At 52.8% G+C, this 18832-nt stretch overlaps 1 protein-coding gene across 1 annotated transcript in view; it reads left to right on the top strand.

Moving 5' to 3' along the window:
• Positions 1-18832, top strand: part of TMEM132E (transmembrane protein 132E) — a 55218-nt gene that overhangs the window by 25989 nt on the left and 10397 nt on the right. The window contains exons 2-3 of the mRNA XM_081161364.1: positions 15811-16741; positions 18599-18745. Of these exons, the coding sequence (XP_081017490.1) occupies positions 15811-16741; positions 18599-18745 (1078 nt within the window). The remainder of the gene's footprint in view (positions 1-15810; positions 16742-18598; positions 18746-18832) is intronic.

Below are 18832 nucleotides of genomic sequence, written 5' to 3'. Positions count from 1 at the left end.
CGTGCCTTTGGCCGGAATCGAACCCGGGACCTTTCAGTCCACTGGCCGACGCTGTAACCACTGAGCTAAACCGGCCAGGGAAAGAGCAGATCTGAGCAGACACAGGAGAGCAAGTGGCCTTAACATGGAAGAGGGTATCATGTGCCCTTGTGTGGCCTCTTCCAGAATCTGAGGGCTGGAGGGAACCTCAAAAATGTCTGATTGAATATCCCATCTGATGCTTGGAGTCAGAAGGGTCAGGGCAGCAACAGTGTGACGCAGAAGCCACTGGCTACCCCTCCGCACTCACAGCAGACACCACCCATCAGTTATGGCTCTCTCTTCCCGCTAATCTGGACTCAGATTCAGAATCAGTCTCGTCTCAGACTCCTTAGCACAACAGAAGAGAATCTCTAGACAGCTTTACTTTATAGCAGCCCAGGCAGACTTCCTGGAGGAGGTGGGACTCCAGGACCTTTTAATGGTGGGTGGATCACAGGGAATGGAGGTGGAGAAGGCATGTTTTAGGTGTCTGGGGAGGGTCCTGTGCTCAGTTCTGCACAGAGGCTGGAGAAGAACCCTCCCAGCTGCTTTGCTTTCAGCACCCTCCTAGTAGGTGCCTGGGGAGGACCAGAGGAAGGGAAGGGAAGGAGGTGGGAAAGAGCCAGATGGGCTAGAATGGAGTCAGTGGCAATGAGAGACGAGGAGGAGGAAGGCCACTAGGAGCAGAAAGCGCCATCAGGGGAGGTGGAGGTTGGGGGGGGGTACCTGTCAGGGGTCTCTGTCCCTTCACTGCAGGATGCTGGGAGCTGAGCCCGGTGGTGCTGGGAGCCCTCTCCTTCCCAGCTGGGCCGGCCACCCATCAGGCTGTTGAGATAAGATCAGCTCAGGAATTAATTATAGCACTTGCTTCTGTGCTCTGTATCAGCCCCTCAGAGCGGTGGCCTCATCCATCTCCCCTGCTTTTGGCCTCCTGTCTGAGTGTGTGTATGTGTGTGTGTGTGTGTGTGTGTGTGTGTCCGGGAGGGGAGCAGGGACACAATACCAGGCACCATCTCATGGTATCACTCCCCATGGAGTGGCTCCCCATAGCCCACGGGAGGATGGACAAACTTTTAAAGGCATAGGAGCTATCATTCATGTAAGAGCCTATGAAAGTCAGTGACTACAGAAGCTGCTGGGATCCCTTGTAGGGCCTGGGACCCTTCCATAGAGCCCCAGAGCTCCAAGGAATAGAGGTTGAAAACCCCTGTGACAAAATCCACACACTCCTTTGTCTGGCACTCGAAGGCTTGTGCCCCCTGGTGCCACCCTGCCCATCCAGTCTCAGCTCTCCCTGTTACATGACACTCAGTCCAAAGCTGCCTTTAATCCCTGACCCATTTGCTACCCTGTTTTCTCCACCTAAAAGGTCCCTAACCCTCACCTAGGTCCCATCACACCCAGTCCGTTGTTGAATTTCCACCCATTCTTCAAGACCCGACTACTCAAATCACTCCTCCTCCTTCAAGCGACTACTCAAATCACTCCTCCTCCTTCAAGCGGTTCCTGTGTGGGCATCTGGCTGTTCTCAGAACACCCAGGAGCTCTGCACTTCAAAGCCTCCTGGCACTTCCTACCTTTTAGTGTAGTTATTTATGTACTTCTCTGGTCTCCCTGTTAGCCGGCAAATTCCTTAAGGGCAGAAACTATCTTCTTTATCTCTGTCTCCCTGACAGTTCCCAGCAGGTTCTTGAGCAGAGACAGGGCTGAGTAAATATTTATTTGTTGAATATCTTTACTGAGTGTTCATGACAAGCCCTAGTATTGTACTAGGCAGTCGGGCTGCATGGTGAAAGGCCCAGACCCTGCCCTCAGCAAGGCTCCATCTACAAGAAAGCAAACCGACAAACCCACGTTTGCAGTACAGACCAAAAAAAGTGCAGAATGATGGATGAAAGCAGCTCAGAAGTCAGTGCCTAACCCAGCCAAGGGGTGGTCAAGAAGGCTTCACAGAGGAGGTGACACCTGAGAGAAGTTAAAGGATAAGCAACACTTATTAGGTGGAAGTGTGGGGAACAGCACAGCAGGCAGATGGAACAGCATATGCAAAGGCAGAGAGAGCATGGCTGGAGCTGCCCAGACTCAAGCATGTGGGTTGGGGAGTGGGAGATGACTCGGGAGCAGGTAAGGAGAGATCATTCAGAGCACTGTGGGGCAAGGGGAATGCTATGGGAATACTGGACTGGGAAGCAGGAAGCTTCCAACAGCCCTCCTGAGCTGCAATATGACAGAGTGGTACATGGGGCAAGAGGCAGCTGTGAGACCTTGGGCAGGGTTTTTCTCCTCTCTGAACCTATCTTTCCATCTGTAAAGTGGGTGGTTTGAACCAGAGTCTTGAAGCCCCCTGTCCAGCAGTGAATTAGAAATGCTGATGGAGCATCAGCTAGATGACAGCCAGTCAATCAATGTGGTGCCAAGAGAAACCAAGGCAGGGCAAAGCTGATCAGGGAGGGCCTCAGGGGGAGGGGGCACCTGTGAGCCAGGGTCCGTGAGAAACACTCTGCATGGATTCCTGAATTTACTATTCACAACACCTATGCGTAAGTAGGTTCTGTTAGGCCCATTTGGACATGAGGAAATTGAGGCTTAAAGATTAAGTGTCTTGGATCCAAGGCTGTGATTTTGATCCTCTGAGTCTCTCCCCCGCTGGCAGGCAGCTCTCATCTTCCAGGGCTCCCATCCCTCACCCTCTACATGGAAAACTGCCCCAGGCCTCATAGTCGCCCCTGCACACTTGGCAATTCTTTCAGGCCCTGTCACTACCATGTGGGCCAAAGACAGAGGGATGATTACGTCACCTTCTTAAGGTGACCAACAGTGACAGTTTGCCCAGGACCAAGGGATTTTCAGTATTATACCTGTAGCAGTCTCCAGCAAGCCAAGACAAGTTGATCACCCTACTCATTCTGTGGGTGATGAGCTGAGGCCTGAGTTACTCCTTGCAGACGGCAATGCCCTAGTCCCCAAGTTTGCTCCACTTAAATGCATACACTTTCCATCTGGAAGGAGTCCTTCCCAACCACCCGATCCTCAGGGCTTCCTGCGGCCTGGCCTGAGATAGGGCTGCACAAGACTCTCTGGTGAAGACACTAGAAAACTTGTAACTGAGTCAGGGAAACTCAGCCAAGGCTCAAAGCACAGCAAGTGGCCAGCCCTGGGCTCCTCCTCCAGTGCTGCCCCCTGGACCGCTTGGAATGTGCCCGGCTCCTTCTGTCATGGATGGTTTCACTCACTCCTCCCCAACGGGAAACTCCCTGAACTGGGCCTTGGCTCCTGTGACCCAGCAGACCCCTACCCCCACCCCAGGGATCAGGAGTCTGAGTTCCAAATCCCGCTCCAGGACTACAAATATCTTCCCATCCTTAGGCCTTCCGTGATTGGGAAGAAGGCTCACCTCCAGGACTGTTGTGAAAACAGCAGAGGTGGTTCAGAGAAATGCACTGTGGACTGCAGAAGAGGTCCTACCTTCATAACTGTGCCCACACCCAGCACAAATCTAGGAACATAGCTCAGTTGACCAATACACCTGGTCCCCAACTTCCAGCCTCCAGTGCACTCAGGAAATGAGCCTCAAGCCAGGGAAATAAGGAGAGCCAGTGGGGCTTAACCCAGCTCTGTGTCCTTGGGCAAGCCTCAGCTTCTGCTTTGGCTTCTTCATTGGCAAACACAGGGATGTTATTCCCGGGTTATTGTGAGGTTGTTACACATTTAGCCCAGTGCCTGCACGCCACAGGCAGCCCCTAAATGTGAGCTGGGCCCCTGTTGGCCTACCCCGCACCTCTGGGGCCCTGCTGTTCTCTGCAGCCCTGACCCTGGACTGGGGGGATGGGCTGGAGGGGTGATATGGTTCCCTTGCCCTCCCCAGGCCCTGCCTTCTCAAGGCCCAGCTCCAAACCCACCCCCACCCACCACAGGCACACACTCGAACACACACACTGCTCTCTCACACACACACACACTTTCTTTTTTCATTGTTTGCGCCTAATTGTTTATTAGGAGATGCTGGCGGCTGTGCCAGTGGGAAGGCTCAGCTTGTTCGGCTATAATTAGGATAATGCACATTAGTCATTTAGTGTAACTCCGAGAGCAGCCCCCTCCCCCGCTCCCCCTCCCCCTGCTGCTGCTCACTCAGCTCCCTGGCCGGGCCTCTCCCTCCAGCCCTCCTGGTCGCCTGAAGCAGAGGTCTGGTTGGGCAGGTCTGTGGAATAGGGAGAGCCTGGGTTTCCAGGCCCTGGGGGTGGAGGCAGTTCAGTGTATGATGTGACCTGGTGGGAGGGTCCAGGCCTCCTCCCTCAGGCCTGCTCCCTTGGAGGGTGTCCTCCTGCCTGCTGCCCTGCCCCTGGCCTGTCCTGAGGCTCAGCATTTGCTCTCAGAGGACTGGACTGGCAAAAGCAGGCCTTTGTCTGCAAATGGCCCTTCCCATGAGCACATTGCCCCATTCCCTGATTCACTTATAGTCTTTCTGAAATCCAAGAAACCAGGTCCCACAAGAAGCTAGTGTGTTTGGGGGGGGGGTGTCAAGGTGGGGGCTTCATCAGGCCGACTGGAGCAGGGAGCCCTCTGCCTTACCTGGCGTGAATTGGGCAAGGGCAGCAAGGTGGAGAGTGTTATCATTTCACAGGAACAAAGGGCTATTTCAACAGTGTCCTTTTGTCCCCAGTCCCACAGCCACTGGCAGACCCCAGACCTGTCCACAAATGAACCCCCTGACCTCTCTTCCTCCACCCCTGAGCCCCCAACCAATCCTTCCCCTCACAAAAGAGACTTCACATCAGGCCCATTACAGCTGGGCAGGCTGTGATCTGGGGCCAAGGGGTTGTTGAGGGGGCAGGGGTGAGGATGAGGCCCCTTTCCGATTTTCAGAAATAAATAAAAGAGCTGTTCCAAGTGGTGAGGGATGCTCGCCTGGCAATAAAAGACCTCCTTGTCTTCAGGAGCCTTTTTGAGCTTCTGGTCCTGATCCTGAGATCACAGATGCAGACAGACCAACAGACAGACACACGCTCACAGCTCACAAGGGCAGGCTCAGGGGCAGCACCGGAAGGAGGCCAGGCTCACTGTGCACTAGGAGGGGGCAGAGCTCCTCTCCTGGACTCCTTCCCCTCTGCTCCCCCAGAAACCCTGCTTCTGTGCCCCAGAACTTACAGCCCAGCAACACCTCTCAGCCAGAGACACTGTCCTGAGTTGTACGTCTTGAGGCCCTTGCCCTCAAGGAGATGCCATCACTTCCTCTTGGGCTTCCCCTGCTCACCCTCCCTCTCTGTCATGGTCCCCGAGATCTTCACCCCAGTGCCATGTGTAGCTTACAGGTTCCCATGAGAGCAGATGCTGTAGGGGAAGGAGTCACCCTGCCCAGCCAGTCTCTCAGGATCAGGAAAACTTTCCTCCATCTCCCCTTGGGATTGCTTCCCTCTGGTGGTGAGGCTACAAGGCTAGCAAGAAGGTGCCCCTGGGACTAGCAGGGAGCCAGGAAACAAGAAACTTGGTTTCCCTGGGTCTGTGGTCTGCCTTGCTGTGTACCCAGCAGGGCATCCCTCCCTGGGCCTTGGGGTGCCCAGAAGCAGAACTAGCTGGCCAGTTCCAGCTGGCAGGGGCTGTCCTAGCAGCAGCTTCTTGGGGTCCCGTGGCCACCTGACCTTCTGGTGTTCTGGTCCTCCTTTGGGCTCCGGGAAGCATTCCTAGCCCCTAAGTTAGCTGAGCCGGGTTCCTTTCATTCAATGTGATTCCTCCCCTCCTCTCTGCCCCCTCCTGTGTCTCTCTGATTCCCTCCCTTTCTCTCAAAGATGAGAGGTCACAGCTGAGTGGCAGGCAGCTGCTGGAGAGGACTTTAGGCTGAGGGAGCAAAAGGAGTGGCAGGTTAGATATCCCAGGATAAGGGAGAGGAGGGGTGCCTGCAAGAGGAAGACTGGCGACAGACTGCGTGTGTGTGTGTGTGTGTGTGTGTGTGTGTGTGTGAACACACACAGCTTCCCAGGGCCACCTCGATCATTCATTCATGGGGTTCTGTGCCAGATGCCAGGGATAAAGAAAGCCACAGGGCCCCTCCCATAATGGCAGGCATATCAACCGCAAGAGAATTAGGGTTGGGGTTCACTCATGTAGGGGCAGGGAGCCAGTCACTGGATCTTGGAGGAGTCCTGTGATGATAATAATTTAATTTAATTTAATTTATTTAATGATGAGGATAATAACACCCAGACAATAGCTCACATTTAAAGAAGGTTAATTGTGTGCCAGGCATCGTCGGAGCGCTTTGCAGGTGATCTTATAACAAGCGCATTTCATTCTCAGCCCAGTGAAAGAGGGACTGCTATCACCCCAGTTTACAGTTAAGGAAACTGAAGCACAGGGATGCTAAGTTATTTGCCCAAGATTATATAACTAACAAATGGCAGAGCCAGTCTGATGGGAGCCTTCCTGACCCTCAGTTTCTTCATCTATAAAATGTGGAGAGGGACCCTGATCTCCCTTCTGCTAAGAGATTGGGAGTTAGTTCCCAGGCAGATGGCAGGACGTGACCTGGCCAATCATCAGTGCTACTGGGAGTAAGCAGGCAGGAGGTCTCCTGGGGGGGATTTAGGGAAGTGGGGGAAGGGTGTCCCTTCTGCTGCCCCCCCCCCCACTAGCTTACTTATTCCAACATCGTGTTCCAGCCAGGGGTGGGGTGAGGTGGGTGACATATTGGGAAGCTGCCTCTTTAGGATTTACAGCCTCTGTGGGTTATGTGCTGCGGGAGGCTTCAGTTGTCCCTCTCCCTCCAAGCCCCAGGGCCTGCAGCAGAAGCCATAGTTATTACATATACACTGGCTGCAAGTCCCTCCCAGGAGCTCCTGCTGCTTCCAGCTCAGCCCAGGCTGCGGGCACACAGGGGTCCTCAGTGCTGGGGACACAGAGGCCAGAGGAAAAGGGAGCCACCAGGTTGGTGGGGGAGATACTGCCCTGCCCCGGGGGAGCAGTTTTGGAAAGGGGGTAGCAAGGCAGAGGAAGGACGTATGGAAGGGCTCAGGTGGGTGTGGGCGTCTCTCAGGGCTGACCTCAGGGAGATATAGCCATTCTTCTGCTGGCTCCTCCAAGAGGGGGCTTACCAAAGCCCCAGCCTCGGGTGGGGATGTGTCTGTATGGACCAACCTATATGGCAAATTTGTCAACTTAGAAAAAGACAGAAGCAGATCCATGCTAGGGGCCAGGCTTGGCGAGCAGAGCTGGGGCTGGGTTTTAGTCCTGCGGGCTCCCTGGCCCAGGGTCTTTGAGCAAGACCCAAACACTCAGTGGTTCTGTGACGATAATATAGTGCCTGGGACACTTGGGAGGCCCTGTCTTAATGTGGGAGGGGCAGTGTTCCGGGAATACCAGGCCCAGCTGTCTCTGCCCCTTTACCCGGCTGACCCCTGCATCGTCCAGAACCCACCAGAACTCCCTGCACACATGACCCCTGCTCACCCCTAGGTCACCCATGTAACTAACAGGCAGGGCAAGGACTATCTGTTTCTCCCAGAGGAGGAAACTGAGGCCCAGAGAGGGGAGGAAAATGTCCAAGGCCACACAACAGGTCAATGGCTCCCTGGGCTGGATTCCAGGGTCCCCAACAACTAATACTCCTTTCAGCTTTGGTGTCGCTTTCAAGATTCTTGGGACACTGCTTTGTGTGCCTGTCATCTCTGTATTTGTCCTATTTAACTTAACAGACGTTGACAGGGGACCTGCCATAAGCTAAACAAGGCAAGTGCTAGCGAAGAACAGCTCAGCACTTGCCTCCTCTCAGAACTAAAGAACCAGTAAGTGTGCAGTGAATTAATGAATGAACACTGGGGCTGACTCTGTTCCAGAAACTGCAGCAAGCAATTTACTTAGGTAGTCAGGACAACTCTATGAGATAGTTTCTATCAAGGCTCAGAGAGGTTAAGTAACTTGCCCAAGGTTACACAGCCAGGAATTATCCGAGCTGGCATTTGAACGTGAGTTTTTGTCTCTCCCAAACCACACAGGTTCTTCCTTCCTTCCTTTCTTTCTTTTTTTTTTTTTTTTTTTTAATTTATTCTTTTATGTATGTGTTTTTTAATTCTTGGAACAACTTCAAACATTTTCCTTCATTTTTAATGACATTTATTGTTTTCCTTCTAATTTTATAAGCAATCCATGTTCACTGCCAACAACTGGAAAATACATAAAAACATAAAGTAAAAAATAACAATCACCCATAATCCTCACCCCCCAGAGACAACCACCATTAGCATTTTGATGTATTTTGCCCCAGAGTCTGCATATCTTTATATAAAATTGGTGCATGCAGTATTGCCAGTTTTGCACCCTGCTTTGTTTAGCTCAAACTATTTGTATTTGCCATTCTGAGTAAATATTTAAAAAACAAACAAACCTTGGTCTATAATGGCTGAATGCACCCATTCTTAGGCATTTGCTTTTATTTGACCATATCCTGCTTTTGGACATTTAAGTTGTTTCTGATTTTTTTACTAATAAACATAACATTGCAGTGAGTATCTTTCTACATAAATCTTTGGGCTGATTTCTGCTTTTTAGATTCCCGGGGGTGGGGGGGAGGTTATTGGGGCAAGAAGCAGCAGTTTTAAGACTTTAAAACATTTTGAAATTGTGTTCTAGGAAGCCTGCCCAGTTTACCCTCCAACAGTAGGATGTGTGACCACCCCATTTCTTAAAATTGTTGCTAACGCAGGGCATTACTAATGAAAAAAAATAAAAACATGAACCTTTCTCAAGCCATGGGTTTTTCCCACTTCAACACCCCTCTCTGCAATAACTGGTACATGGGTTGATAATTCCCTGTTTTGCCAATGGGAAGATAGGGCCCCAGAGAGCAGAAGGGACGTACTTGCCCTAGGTCAGATCCATGGATTAGCCAAGGAAAGGCAGGACTGGAACCCAGGCATCCTGCCTTAGACAGGGCCTCTTCCCTGCACCCTCAGTGGAAAGCTTCGCCCCCTGCAGATCTCCTGGGCCAGGGGCTTCCCCACTAGGTCCCACCCCTCCTGAAGGCCTAAAGGTCTGGGTTGGGAGGGGTCACTGGGCATAGCCCATCCCTGGTCTCTTGATCATGGACCACATGGCCCCTAGGATCCTCCCCACCTGCATCAACCATGGCTCTTGCTCCCTCTCTTTCATTCGTTTCTAGATTTGGCACCTGCGTGTGCTGGGCATGTTCTAGGCTCTGATCGTTCACTGTCAGCATCACCAAGTTATGCCATGCAAGCCACAGCCCCTGCAGTATCTCCCAAACCTTCGTGCTTAGCCCTGTGTTTTCCAAACTTCTGTGATGATCACGGGCCTGGGATGCTTGGTAAACATACGGATTACCAGGTCTCTCCTCTGCAAATTCTGACTGTGTAAGCCTGAGTCTGGCCCTAGAATTCTTTTCCTGTTGTTGTTTTGTTTGTTCCTACTGATTCTTACATTCAGGCAAGTTCAGGAGCGAGTGCTGAAGGATCCCCAAGCACTGACATCTGATGAAATGCTTTCACACACACAGGCACACACACACACACACACATACGCACAGCTCAGCCCCTTGGGCTCTGCTGACATGCCCTGCTGTGCCCTCAGCCTCAAATTCATCAAAGCTAATGACAATCTTTTTTATTTTCTGATTTGCAGGCGATTAGTTTTAATTTGGGGACAATTAGAGGTAGGAGTAGGAGGCATCTGATCTTGATTAGAAGCAGGGAGATGGCCAGAGGCGCCCCCACCTATAGCCCCCGCCTGGCCCTAGCCTCCACACAGATTAATTTATATATTCAGTGTTGGGAGGGACACTTGCCTCTGTGCCTGGGGAGAAAGTGTGAAGGTTGTCTGGGGGTGGCCACAGGCCCATACTATGCTCCCAGATACCTAGGGCCCACTTGAGATGAAAAGGAAGGGCTTCTGTCCAGTCACTGGCCCCCATAAGAGGGTAGAATTGGCATTTGCTAAGCACCTACTGTGTGCCACACCTTGTATTATGCAAAGCTGGTATAGGCCCAGTGTCTGCCCATATCCCAATTCAGCTGGAAAAGCAAAAGCATAAACAGCCCCGCCCCATGCCTTCTGGTGTTGGAAGTGACTGGAGAGACCTCTGCACAGGCAAAGGAGCACATAGGCCAGCATCCGGCCCCCAGGGAAAATTCACAGAAATAATTACTGAGAAAGCTCATTGATAATTTGCATCTCACGCTCATACCCGGGCCAGATTCCTGGTCAGTCAGAGCCAGAGCTGGAGAGAGCAAAGCAGCAGCAATGCACCACCAGGGTGGTGGCAGTGAGAGGCATCAGGGAAGGCTTCAGGGAGGAGGTGATGCCTGGGCAGAGCATGGAAAGATGAAGGGACCCCCTACCTCCTGTGCAAGTCTTCTCTCAGGTGCTGGTGGGTCTGGTGCCCTTTGGTAGGGCCAGTGAAGCATCTATTCATGCCTTAGTGTCTTTGTGGAACAAGAAGGGAAAGGCGAACGCTGCTGCTTCTGAGCTGCTCAGGGCCCTGAAGTGGGCCCAGGAGCTGGTGAGGGAGAGGATGTGGGGGGATAGGAGTCCAGACCTATTGCATAGACACCTCATCCTTAGTCACCCAGCTGTAAAGAGCTGGACATACCCTCCCAGGGTTGTGGGAGGAAGGATCTGGTTTGGCTTCCCTGGGAAGAGCCCCATGCCAGGCAGTTGGGGAGGGGGCTGGGAATAGTGTCTCAGCTGCCATCATCCCCGTGGACAAAAGCTGCATGACCCGGGCCAGTCTTCCTCCCCCCATATGCTGTCTCCACACCTTCCTGGGGAAACTGAGGCTGTGGGGGCAGAAATAGCTAATCACCATGCACCTGTCTGCTTGAGCTACTGTAACAAAGTACCAGAGACTGGGCGGCTGAAACAAGAAAAGTTTATTTTCTCTTTCACAGTTCTGGAGTTGGTTTCCAGCTGTGTCTTCACATGGTCTTCCTTCTGTGTGTCCATGCCCTGATCTCCTCTTCTGCTAAGGACACCAGTCATATTGCATTAGGGTCCATCCTGATGGCCGCATTTCACTTCATGACCTCTTTAAAGACTATCTTCAAACACAGTCACATTCAGAGGTGCTGGGGGTTAAGACTCACACGTACGGATCAGGAGGGGGCACAATTCAGCCCTAATACCCATCATGAGCCTGAGAAAACATGGAGAAGCCACTTCTATAGAGAGATGGCAGCGAGGGAGGGTCCCAGGGCTGGATCCAAGTGATTCCTGAGGCGCCAGGCTGTGTAGACGGGGAAATCCGACTGCTCCTCTCAGGAGAGCCAAGGCTGCCAACAGGAAGGCAGTGTTAACCCTGGGCCGCAGGGCAAGCTGGGCCAGAGGACATGTGTGGTAGGTGGAGAGCATAGTGACATCTGGGGAGAGAGTGGAGCAGGCAAGAGGCAGGGGTCCCAGGTTCAGAACCAAGCCCAAGGAACTGATATGGGCTGCCTGGTGCGGGGCCTGAGGGGCAGGTATGTGCAAGGCTATGTATGAGCATGAGTGTATGTGCGTGCACATGTGTGTGTATGTGTGTGTGTGTGTGTGTGCACGTGCGTTCCCCAACGGAGTGAACACCCTTGTTGTGTGGAGTATGTCCAAGGCAGGGCAGATCCAGGCGGTCATGGCCACCCTGTCGCTCCCCTGAAGCACTTCCCCCTGACCTCTGGCCCTGACTTGAACTCAGTTCTGTGTTGATCTTCCCCTCTCCTGTCTATCTTCCTTCAGCAAACTTCCAGCAACTTTTCCTTCCCAAGCCCATGCCATGCTCCAAGTCCAAGGTTAGAGCACAGATCGCACATCCACACACATTCACAGTGTTTCTGAAAACGTGACCGACTGATCTGCCGACAACCCCACTAGACCCGCCTTCCTTCCCCAGTCCCTGCCACACCACAATGCTTACAGGGCCTCCCCCATCTCCCTGGGGAAACTGAGTCCCAGAGAGGCCAAGCAGCTTCCTTTAGGCTCCAGAGGAAGTAAGGGGAGAGCAGCAATTAGTTCGGAGGTCTCAGGGACACCTCCCAACTCCACTACAGACAAGGCCTCAGGGCCCCAGAGGATAGAATGACTCACTGTGATTATGGGAACGGATGCTCTGTGTGCCACAATGACATAAATTCTAAAAGTGTAGCCCTGGCTGGTGTGGCTCGGTTGGTTGAGTGTGGTCCTATGCACCAAGAGGTTGCTGTTTCGATTCTCCATCGGGGCACATGCCCAGGTTGAAGGCTTGATCCCCAGGAGGGGGAGTGCAGGAGGCAGCCAATCGATGGTTCTCTCTCATCAATGTTTCTCTCTCGCTCTCCCTTCCTCTCTCTCTAAAATCGATTAAAAAAAAATTTTAATAAATAAATAAATAAATAAATACTAAAATTATAGTGCTACCTCAATACTATCTTGTCCAGCTCCCCTTTCTGAAAACCAGTTGTTTCCTTAATACAAGTTGCTGCCCCTTCCAGAATCTCGGTCTCCTTATGTTCAAGGTCGCTGGGAGGCGTCAAGAGCCTCGTGCCAGGAGCCCTTCCCCTGGGTGGCCATCCAGGCTCCTCTCAGGTGCCTCAGCGAGGAGGCATTTGTTAGCCCAGGGCCTCTTAGTCAGGGCTGGGCTTCTCATTCAGAGAACTCCATTCATTCAACCGAAATCTGTCGAGGGCAAGGTGTGCGTGCGGACTCGGTTCTCTAATTCCTTCCTCCACGCCTCTCTGAGTTTCCTGCCCATCTGATGGCCTCTTCCCCCACTGTGTCACCAAGGGTCCAGATGGCCAGCCATGAGGTTGAGACGGTAAGAGGGTCAAAGGGGACTAAGTGCCACTTAGCAGCCTCTGGGGCCTCCTGCGGATGCTAAGTGAGGCAGGACCAGTGGTTCTGATTTCCCAGCCCCACCCTGTCCACCTGGCCTGGGGAGCGAGCAACTGCAGCTCCCTGACCACAGACGCCCTTCTCCACCTGCAGCAGGACAAGCACGGTGGCCCTCCCCATCCCAGCCCTGGACATCCCACCCCATCCCACAGTGTTCCTCCGCCCTCCTTGGTTTTTTAGCCACTCTCAGCATCCCTGTGAGGGGGCTGATGTCACAGCCTCAATTTTAGAGGTGAAAACTTAGGCTCAAAATGGAAGCAACTTGCTCACTGAGTGCAGCAAGGAGGAGCCCTGGACTTGAGTCCTCAAGCCTGTCTGTGTGCCTGCTTCCTGCTGCTTCCAAAGTAGCTGCTAGGCTGCTGTTCCCTAGCTCGGGCGATTATCCTGGACTGCCATACTCACTCTTTGGAGCCAGCCTCGTCCCAGGTGGCAAGGGTAGCTTCTCAGAGACTCTAGGGGTAACTCTGGGGCAGGATCCAAGGCATCAGCCAGGAAGGCTCTCCTGCCTCTCCAAACATCTTCCTATCCTCATTTGGGACTCAGCTGCCCACCTCCACCCCATCAGCAGCAGCGGTGTACCTTGTGGGGCTGCAGGGTGGGGAAGAGTGGCCTGGGAACAGAGTTCTGGGAATAGAGGGAGCAATCTGGTAGTAAAATTACAGGCTGCCCAGAGGACCAGAGACCAGTGGTTTCCCCAGCTGGTCCTAAGGGCTGCTCAGGAGGCATGCTGAGACCAGGTGCCATTCCTCTTAGGACAACTGACCTCAGGGCTTTTGTCATGCCCCAAGCCAATCAACTCAATTTTAACTGAGGAAGTTAAACCACAAATTAAAATATATATATATAGGATGGCCCTGGCTGGTGTGGCTCAGTGGTTAGAGCATCAGCCCGAACACCGAAGGGTCTCTGGTTTGATCCCCAGCCCAGTCAGAGCACTTGCAGGAGGCAATCAATCGATGTGTCTCTCCCACACTGATGTTTCTCTCTCTCTCTCTCTCCCCTCCACTCTCTCTAAAAAAAAAAAAAAAAATCAATGAAAAATATGCTCGGGTGAAGATTAACAACAACAACAAATAGGATGTAGACACCAGAGCCTGAAGAGCAGGGAGTTTTTAATTCATTGCATTTCTGAGGAATTGGGTGTGAATGTTGGTGGAACTGTCAAGGTTTAGTTGGTGGTAAAATGAAAAATGTGCATTAATTGCAAGTGTCCACCTTAGCACTGATTAGGAGAATCCTCCTTAGAACAGAGATCTCGTTCAGCATAGACCAGCCGTGACTTTTTTAAGGTTTGCTCCGTGCAAGGCCTTGTATATAACTAACTCCTGTGCAAGGCAGGATGAGAGGTCCCTCAGAGAGGGCAAAGCTCTGAGGGAAGTTCCAGAAATTGAGATTGCATCCTGGAGGACTTTCTGGAGGAAGTGACTTTGGAGGTTGCTTCAGCTGTGGATGTCTGCAGAAAGGGAAGGGGAATTCAACAGAGGCCATAGCATGAGCAAAGGAGGGGAGATAAGGCAGGATCCACAGGTGCTTAAGCCAGGAGTTGTCCAGTTACACTGGTGGGGGGGCTTGGGAAGAGGATTCCTGTGGAAAGGGGAGCCCGGAACCCCACTCAAGAGGGCCTTGAATGACACGCTTAGAGTCTGGATTATTTGATAAGCAGAAGGGAGAGACCCTTTAATAATACTTACACACATTTGCATTGTGTTGCACAATTTGTAGGGCACTTTCTTATTTGATTCTCAAAAACAAATGACAACACAACATCCTGTGAGACACAATAATTATTATTATTACCCTAGTTTCAAAGGGGGGGAATGCAATGCAGGGTCCATGGGAAAATCGAGAATAATTCTCAAGCCTCAAACTTCCTTCCTGTTCTGTGACAGTGTCCAACAGGTGAGCTGGGAGTGAGGGGCCAACAAAGTCTGATCTGTGTCCAGAAGAAACACATCTCTCTGGCTGCTATGTACGGGAGGGGATGCCAGGGAGGGGGTCAGCTGGGGAAAGGGGAGACTCAGATGGTGTGTCATTGTCATAGCAACAGGAGTGAGGCCAGTCTGGGGATGGAGGACAGCGGCAGCCTGGGATTTACCAGCGAGTCAAGAGGTAGAATTGCTAGAACTTGGCAGGCTCCTGAGAGGAGGGAGACACCAAACCTGAAGCCCACATTTGGGTTTAGAGACTGAGGATTGAATTCCCTGTATATTAGGTATGTGGGAGGTATGTGGAGTAGGGAGGAGATATAGGTTCCCCGGGAACCATCTGAGGCAGCTGAACCAGTAAAAGGCTTGAGCTGGAGACTCAGGTAGCCCCAGGTTCAAATCCTACTGCTGGCCCCTTTGGGGATAAGTTACTTAAGCGCCTTTCACCTTTATCTGTAAGATGTAGAAATAGGCTCTCAAAAAAGAGAAGTTATTGATAGAAAACTGGTTCAATCAATGGAGATTGTAATCATATTTGCTCAAAGGATTGATCCAAGGATCAAATAAGCTAATGCTTGTTGATCCCTGAGCGAGGTGATAATGCTAAGAGCTCACACTTGCTCAGCGCCACACTCTGCTGTCAGCACTTACTCACACGACGTTAGTAAGTCCTCATAGGTGGCACCTAGAGGCAAAAAAAATTTATACTCATTTCACAGATGAGGATGCTGGGAGATAAAACCTCTTTAAAGATTCACGATGCTCTGTGTTGGAATTAACTTCACCCCTACATTGCAGATAAAGAAATGAAGCAGCGGTGAAGGAGTTAACACACCTGCAAAGGTGGGGCCGGGCTTAGAGCCAGGCAGCCTGTCCCCGGGCCACCCCAGGACCTAGAGCCAGGCTGAGCGCTGCCAGCGTGGAGTGGGTGGCCCTGTGTGACGGTGGCCAGCTGGGGTGGCCAGCTGAGGTCCAAGCCTCTCCTGACCACTGTGGGGGTCTTTCTTCTGTCTGTCCCCAGCCTCCGGCCGCTCCCACCCAGCCAGCCCCAGCCCACCGGGGCCACAGGCCAGCCCAGTGCTGCCGATCAGCTACAGGCTGTCGCACACGCGGCTGGCCTTCTTCCTGCGGGAGGCGCGGCCCCCGCCACCCGCGGTGGCCAACAGCTCCCTGCAGCGCTCCGAGCCCTTCGTGGTGTTCCAGACCAAGGAGCTACCGGTCCTCAACGTCTCCCTGGGGCCCTTCAGCACCAGCCAGGTGGTGGCCCGGGAGCTCCTGCAGCCGTCCAGCACCCTGGACATCCCCGAGCGCCTGACAGTCAACTGGAAGGTGCGAGCCTTCATCGTCCGTGCCCGTGTGCCTGCCTCGCAGCCCGTGGCCCAGGTGCTGTTCTACGTAGCTGGCAGGGACTGGGACGACTTTGGTGTCACCGAACGGCTGCCTTGTGTCCGCTTGCATGCCTTCCGAGATGCCCGGGAGGTCAAGAGCTCCTGCCGCCTCAGCGGGGGCCTGGCCACCTGTCTTGTGAGGGCTGAGCTGCCCCTGGCCTGGTTTGGGCCCCCAGCCCCAGCTGCGCCACCCGCCACCCGACGCAAGTCTCCAGAGGGGCTGGAGCCCGAGCTGACGGGGGAGAGCCAGCAGGCTGAGCTGTACTACACTCTCCATGCCCCAGATGCGGCTGGGGGCTGTGGGGGCACCAGGCGTGGGGCTGGGGCCGGAGTGGGGGCCCGGGCGGAGAGCCCCACCCAGCACCCGCTGCTGCGCATTGGGAGCATCAGCCTGTTCCGCCCACCCCCCCGGAGGACCCTGCAGGAGCACAGGCTGGACAGCAACCTGATGATCCGCCTGCCAGATCGGCCCCTCAAGCCAGGGGAGGTGCTCAGCATCCTCCTATACCTGGCCCCCAACTCCTCCTCTCCCTCCAGCCCCGGCGTGGAGCATTTCACACTCAGGTAGGAGTTATGGGGGGGGGCTGCCTTCCCTTTTGCAGGGGCTCTCCCGGCCTGCCTGTCCAGCATCCTAATCCCAGCTCTTACATTTATCACTTGATCAACTTCAGAAAGACACCTCACTGTTCTCATCTGCCTAATGGCAACAGAAATCCCTGCCCCACCTCCGCATCTCACAGAAATGGCCTCCTGGTAAGGGAGAAATATCAGTTTTCACAAGCATGGATATTCAAAAGGGTAGAATTGGGGCTGGATGGGCCCTTAGACATTAGCTGGTGCAAACCTCCCATTTTACAGATGGAGATTGAGGCCAAAGAGGAGAAATAGAGACCCTTGCTGGGAGCCAAAAGATGAACAGGAGTGTGTGCGTGTGCTGGGACATCTGCCCAATCCTAGAGTTGGGAGAAAAGCTTTCAGGAGTCCCAGTTCTTTTTTTCTTTTTTTAAATATATCTTTACTGATTTCAGAAAGAGGAAGGGAGAGGGAGAGAGAGAGATAGAAACATCAATGATGCGAGAGTCATTGATCAGCTGCCTCTTGCACGCCCCCCACTGGGGATCGAGCCCGAAACCTGGGCATGTGCCCTGACCAGGAATCGAACCTCGATCTCCAGGATCGTAGGTCAATGCTCAGCCTCTGAGCCATCCCAGCCAGGCCCAGCTCTTTCTATACCATGAGAAGGATACAGTTCACAGATTCAGAAATGCCTTAAATTGTATCACATCCCCACAAAATATAATGATGTCTCACAGCAGGAATCTATGGTTCGAGCCATGCTGGGTGATTCATAGGAAAAGCCCTGCCACAACCCCCCTTCCGACCTCAAGCATTATGCAATAGGACCTGAAACATCACCATTAGCCTCCGACTTCTTTGAGTTAAGTATCGCCCTCTCTCCTGAGTGTACTACCTTAAAGTTTAAATATCCCTGGAAAGGATCATACCGGATTCAGTGATTGATACAAGAATGTGAATACAAGATAAATGAGTCATCAGAGATCTTGGGCTGCGTTAATAGGAACAGAGCAACCCGGCCGGTGTGGCTCAGCGGTTGAGCGTCAACCTATGATTCAAGAGATCAAGGTTCAATTCCCGGTCAGGGCACATGCCTGAGTTGCAGCCTCCATCCCCAGTAGGGGGCAGGAGGCAGTTGATCAATGACTCATCATTGATGTTTCTATGTCACTCCCTCTCCCTTTCTCTCTCTGAAATCAATAAAGACTTAAAAAAAAAAAAAAAAGCAATAGAGCATGTAGAATTAGGGAGGTGATAACCATTCTGCTTTAGTCAGCGTTAATTAGAGCACAACTGCACAGTGTCCAGAGGAGGGTGTCTAGGATACGAGTGACTTGAAACTGTGGCAAAAGCAGCGATTGGAGGAACTGGAGATTTTAGGCTTGGAGAAAAGAAGACTCAGAGAAACCTCCTCACCTTCCCAGCTTTCTGAAGAACTGCTACAACTAAGATGGAGGAGAGGTGTTCTCTCTGCCCCAGCAGAACCCAAGGTTGTGGTGGTTATCTTTCAGCTAAACATGGGGAAGAGGTTCTGATCCTCAGGGGCTTTCTGGAAATGGAATGGGATGTGTGCAGAAGCAGTAGGTCCCTTGTCCTAAGGTGTGCAAGAAGGGGTTAGGTAAAGGCTTAGCGGAGATATGATGGAAGTGATTGCAGCTTTGGCTGAGGGTCAGAGGTGGTAGCTACGTGATACCAGACTCCCCAGATTAGTCTCAAACTTTGAGTCTAAGACCCAGGGGAGGGATCCTACTACCAGCCAGCCCCAGCCAAGGGGCCATTACTGGGTAGGCAGCCATTGGGCCCTAGGCTGACCCTCTCCCTCTTCTTCCTCCTGCTTTGTTCCAGGGTGAAGGCCAAGAAGGGCGTGACCCTCTTAGGCACCAAGTCACGGAGTGGTCAGTGGCATGTGACCTCGGAGCTGCTGACTGGAGCAAAGCACTCAACAGCCACAGTGGATGTGGCCTGGGCCCAGGGCACACCGCTGCCCCCATGGTGAGCCGAGGTGGTACCCCTGCCTACCTTTTTGCAAGACAGGCACCTGGAGGAGTGGGGGAATTTTTGGTGGAGGAGACCAGGCTT

The sequence above is a fragment of the Miniopterus schreibersii genome (genome assembly GCF_964146895.1).
Source record: "Miniopterus schreibersii genome assembly, chromosome: 16".
In the NCBI taxonomy this organism is placed as follows: domain Eukaryota; kingdom Metazoa; phylum Chordata; class Mammalia; order Chiroptera; family Miniopteridae; genus Miniopterus; species Miniopterus schreibersii.
Note: the sequence above shows the minus strand (reverse complement) of the source record. Positions and strands in the feature narration are given on the sequence as shown.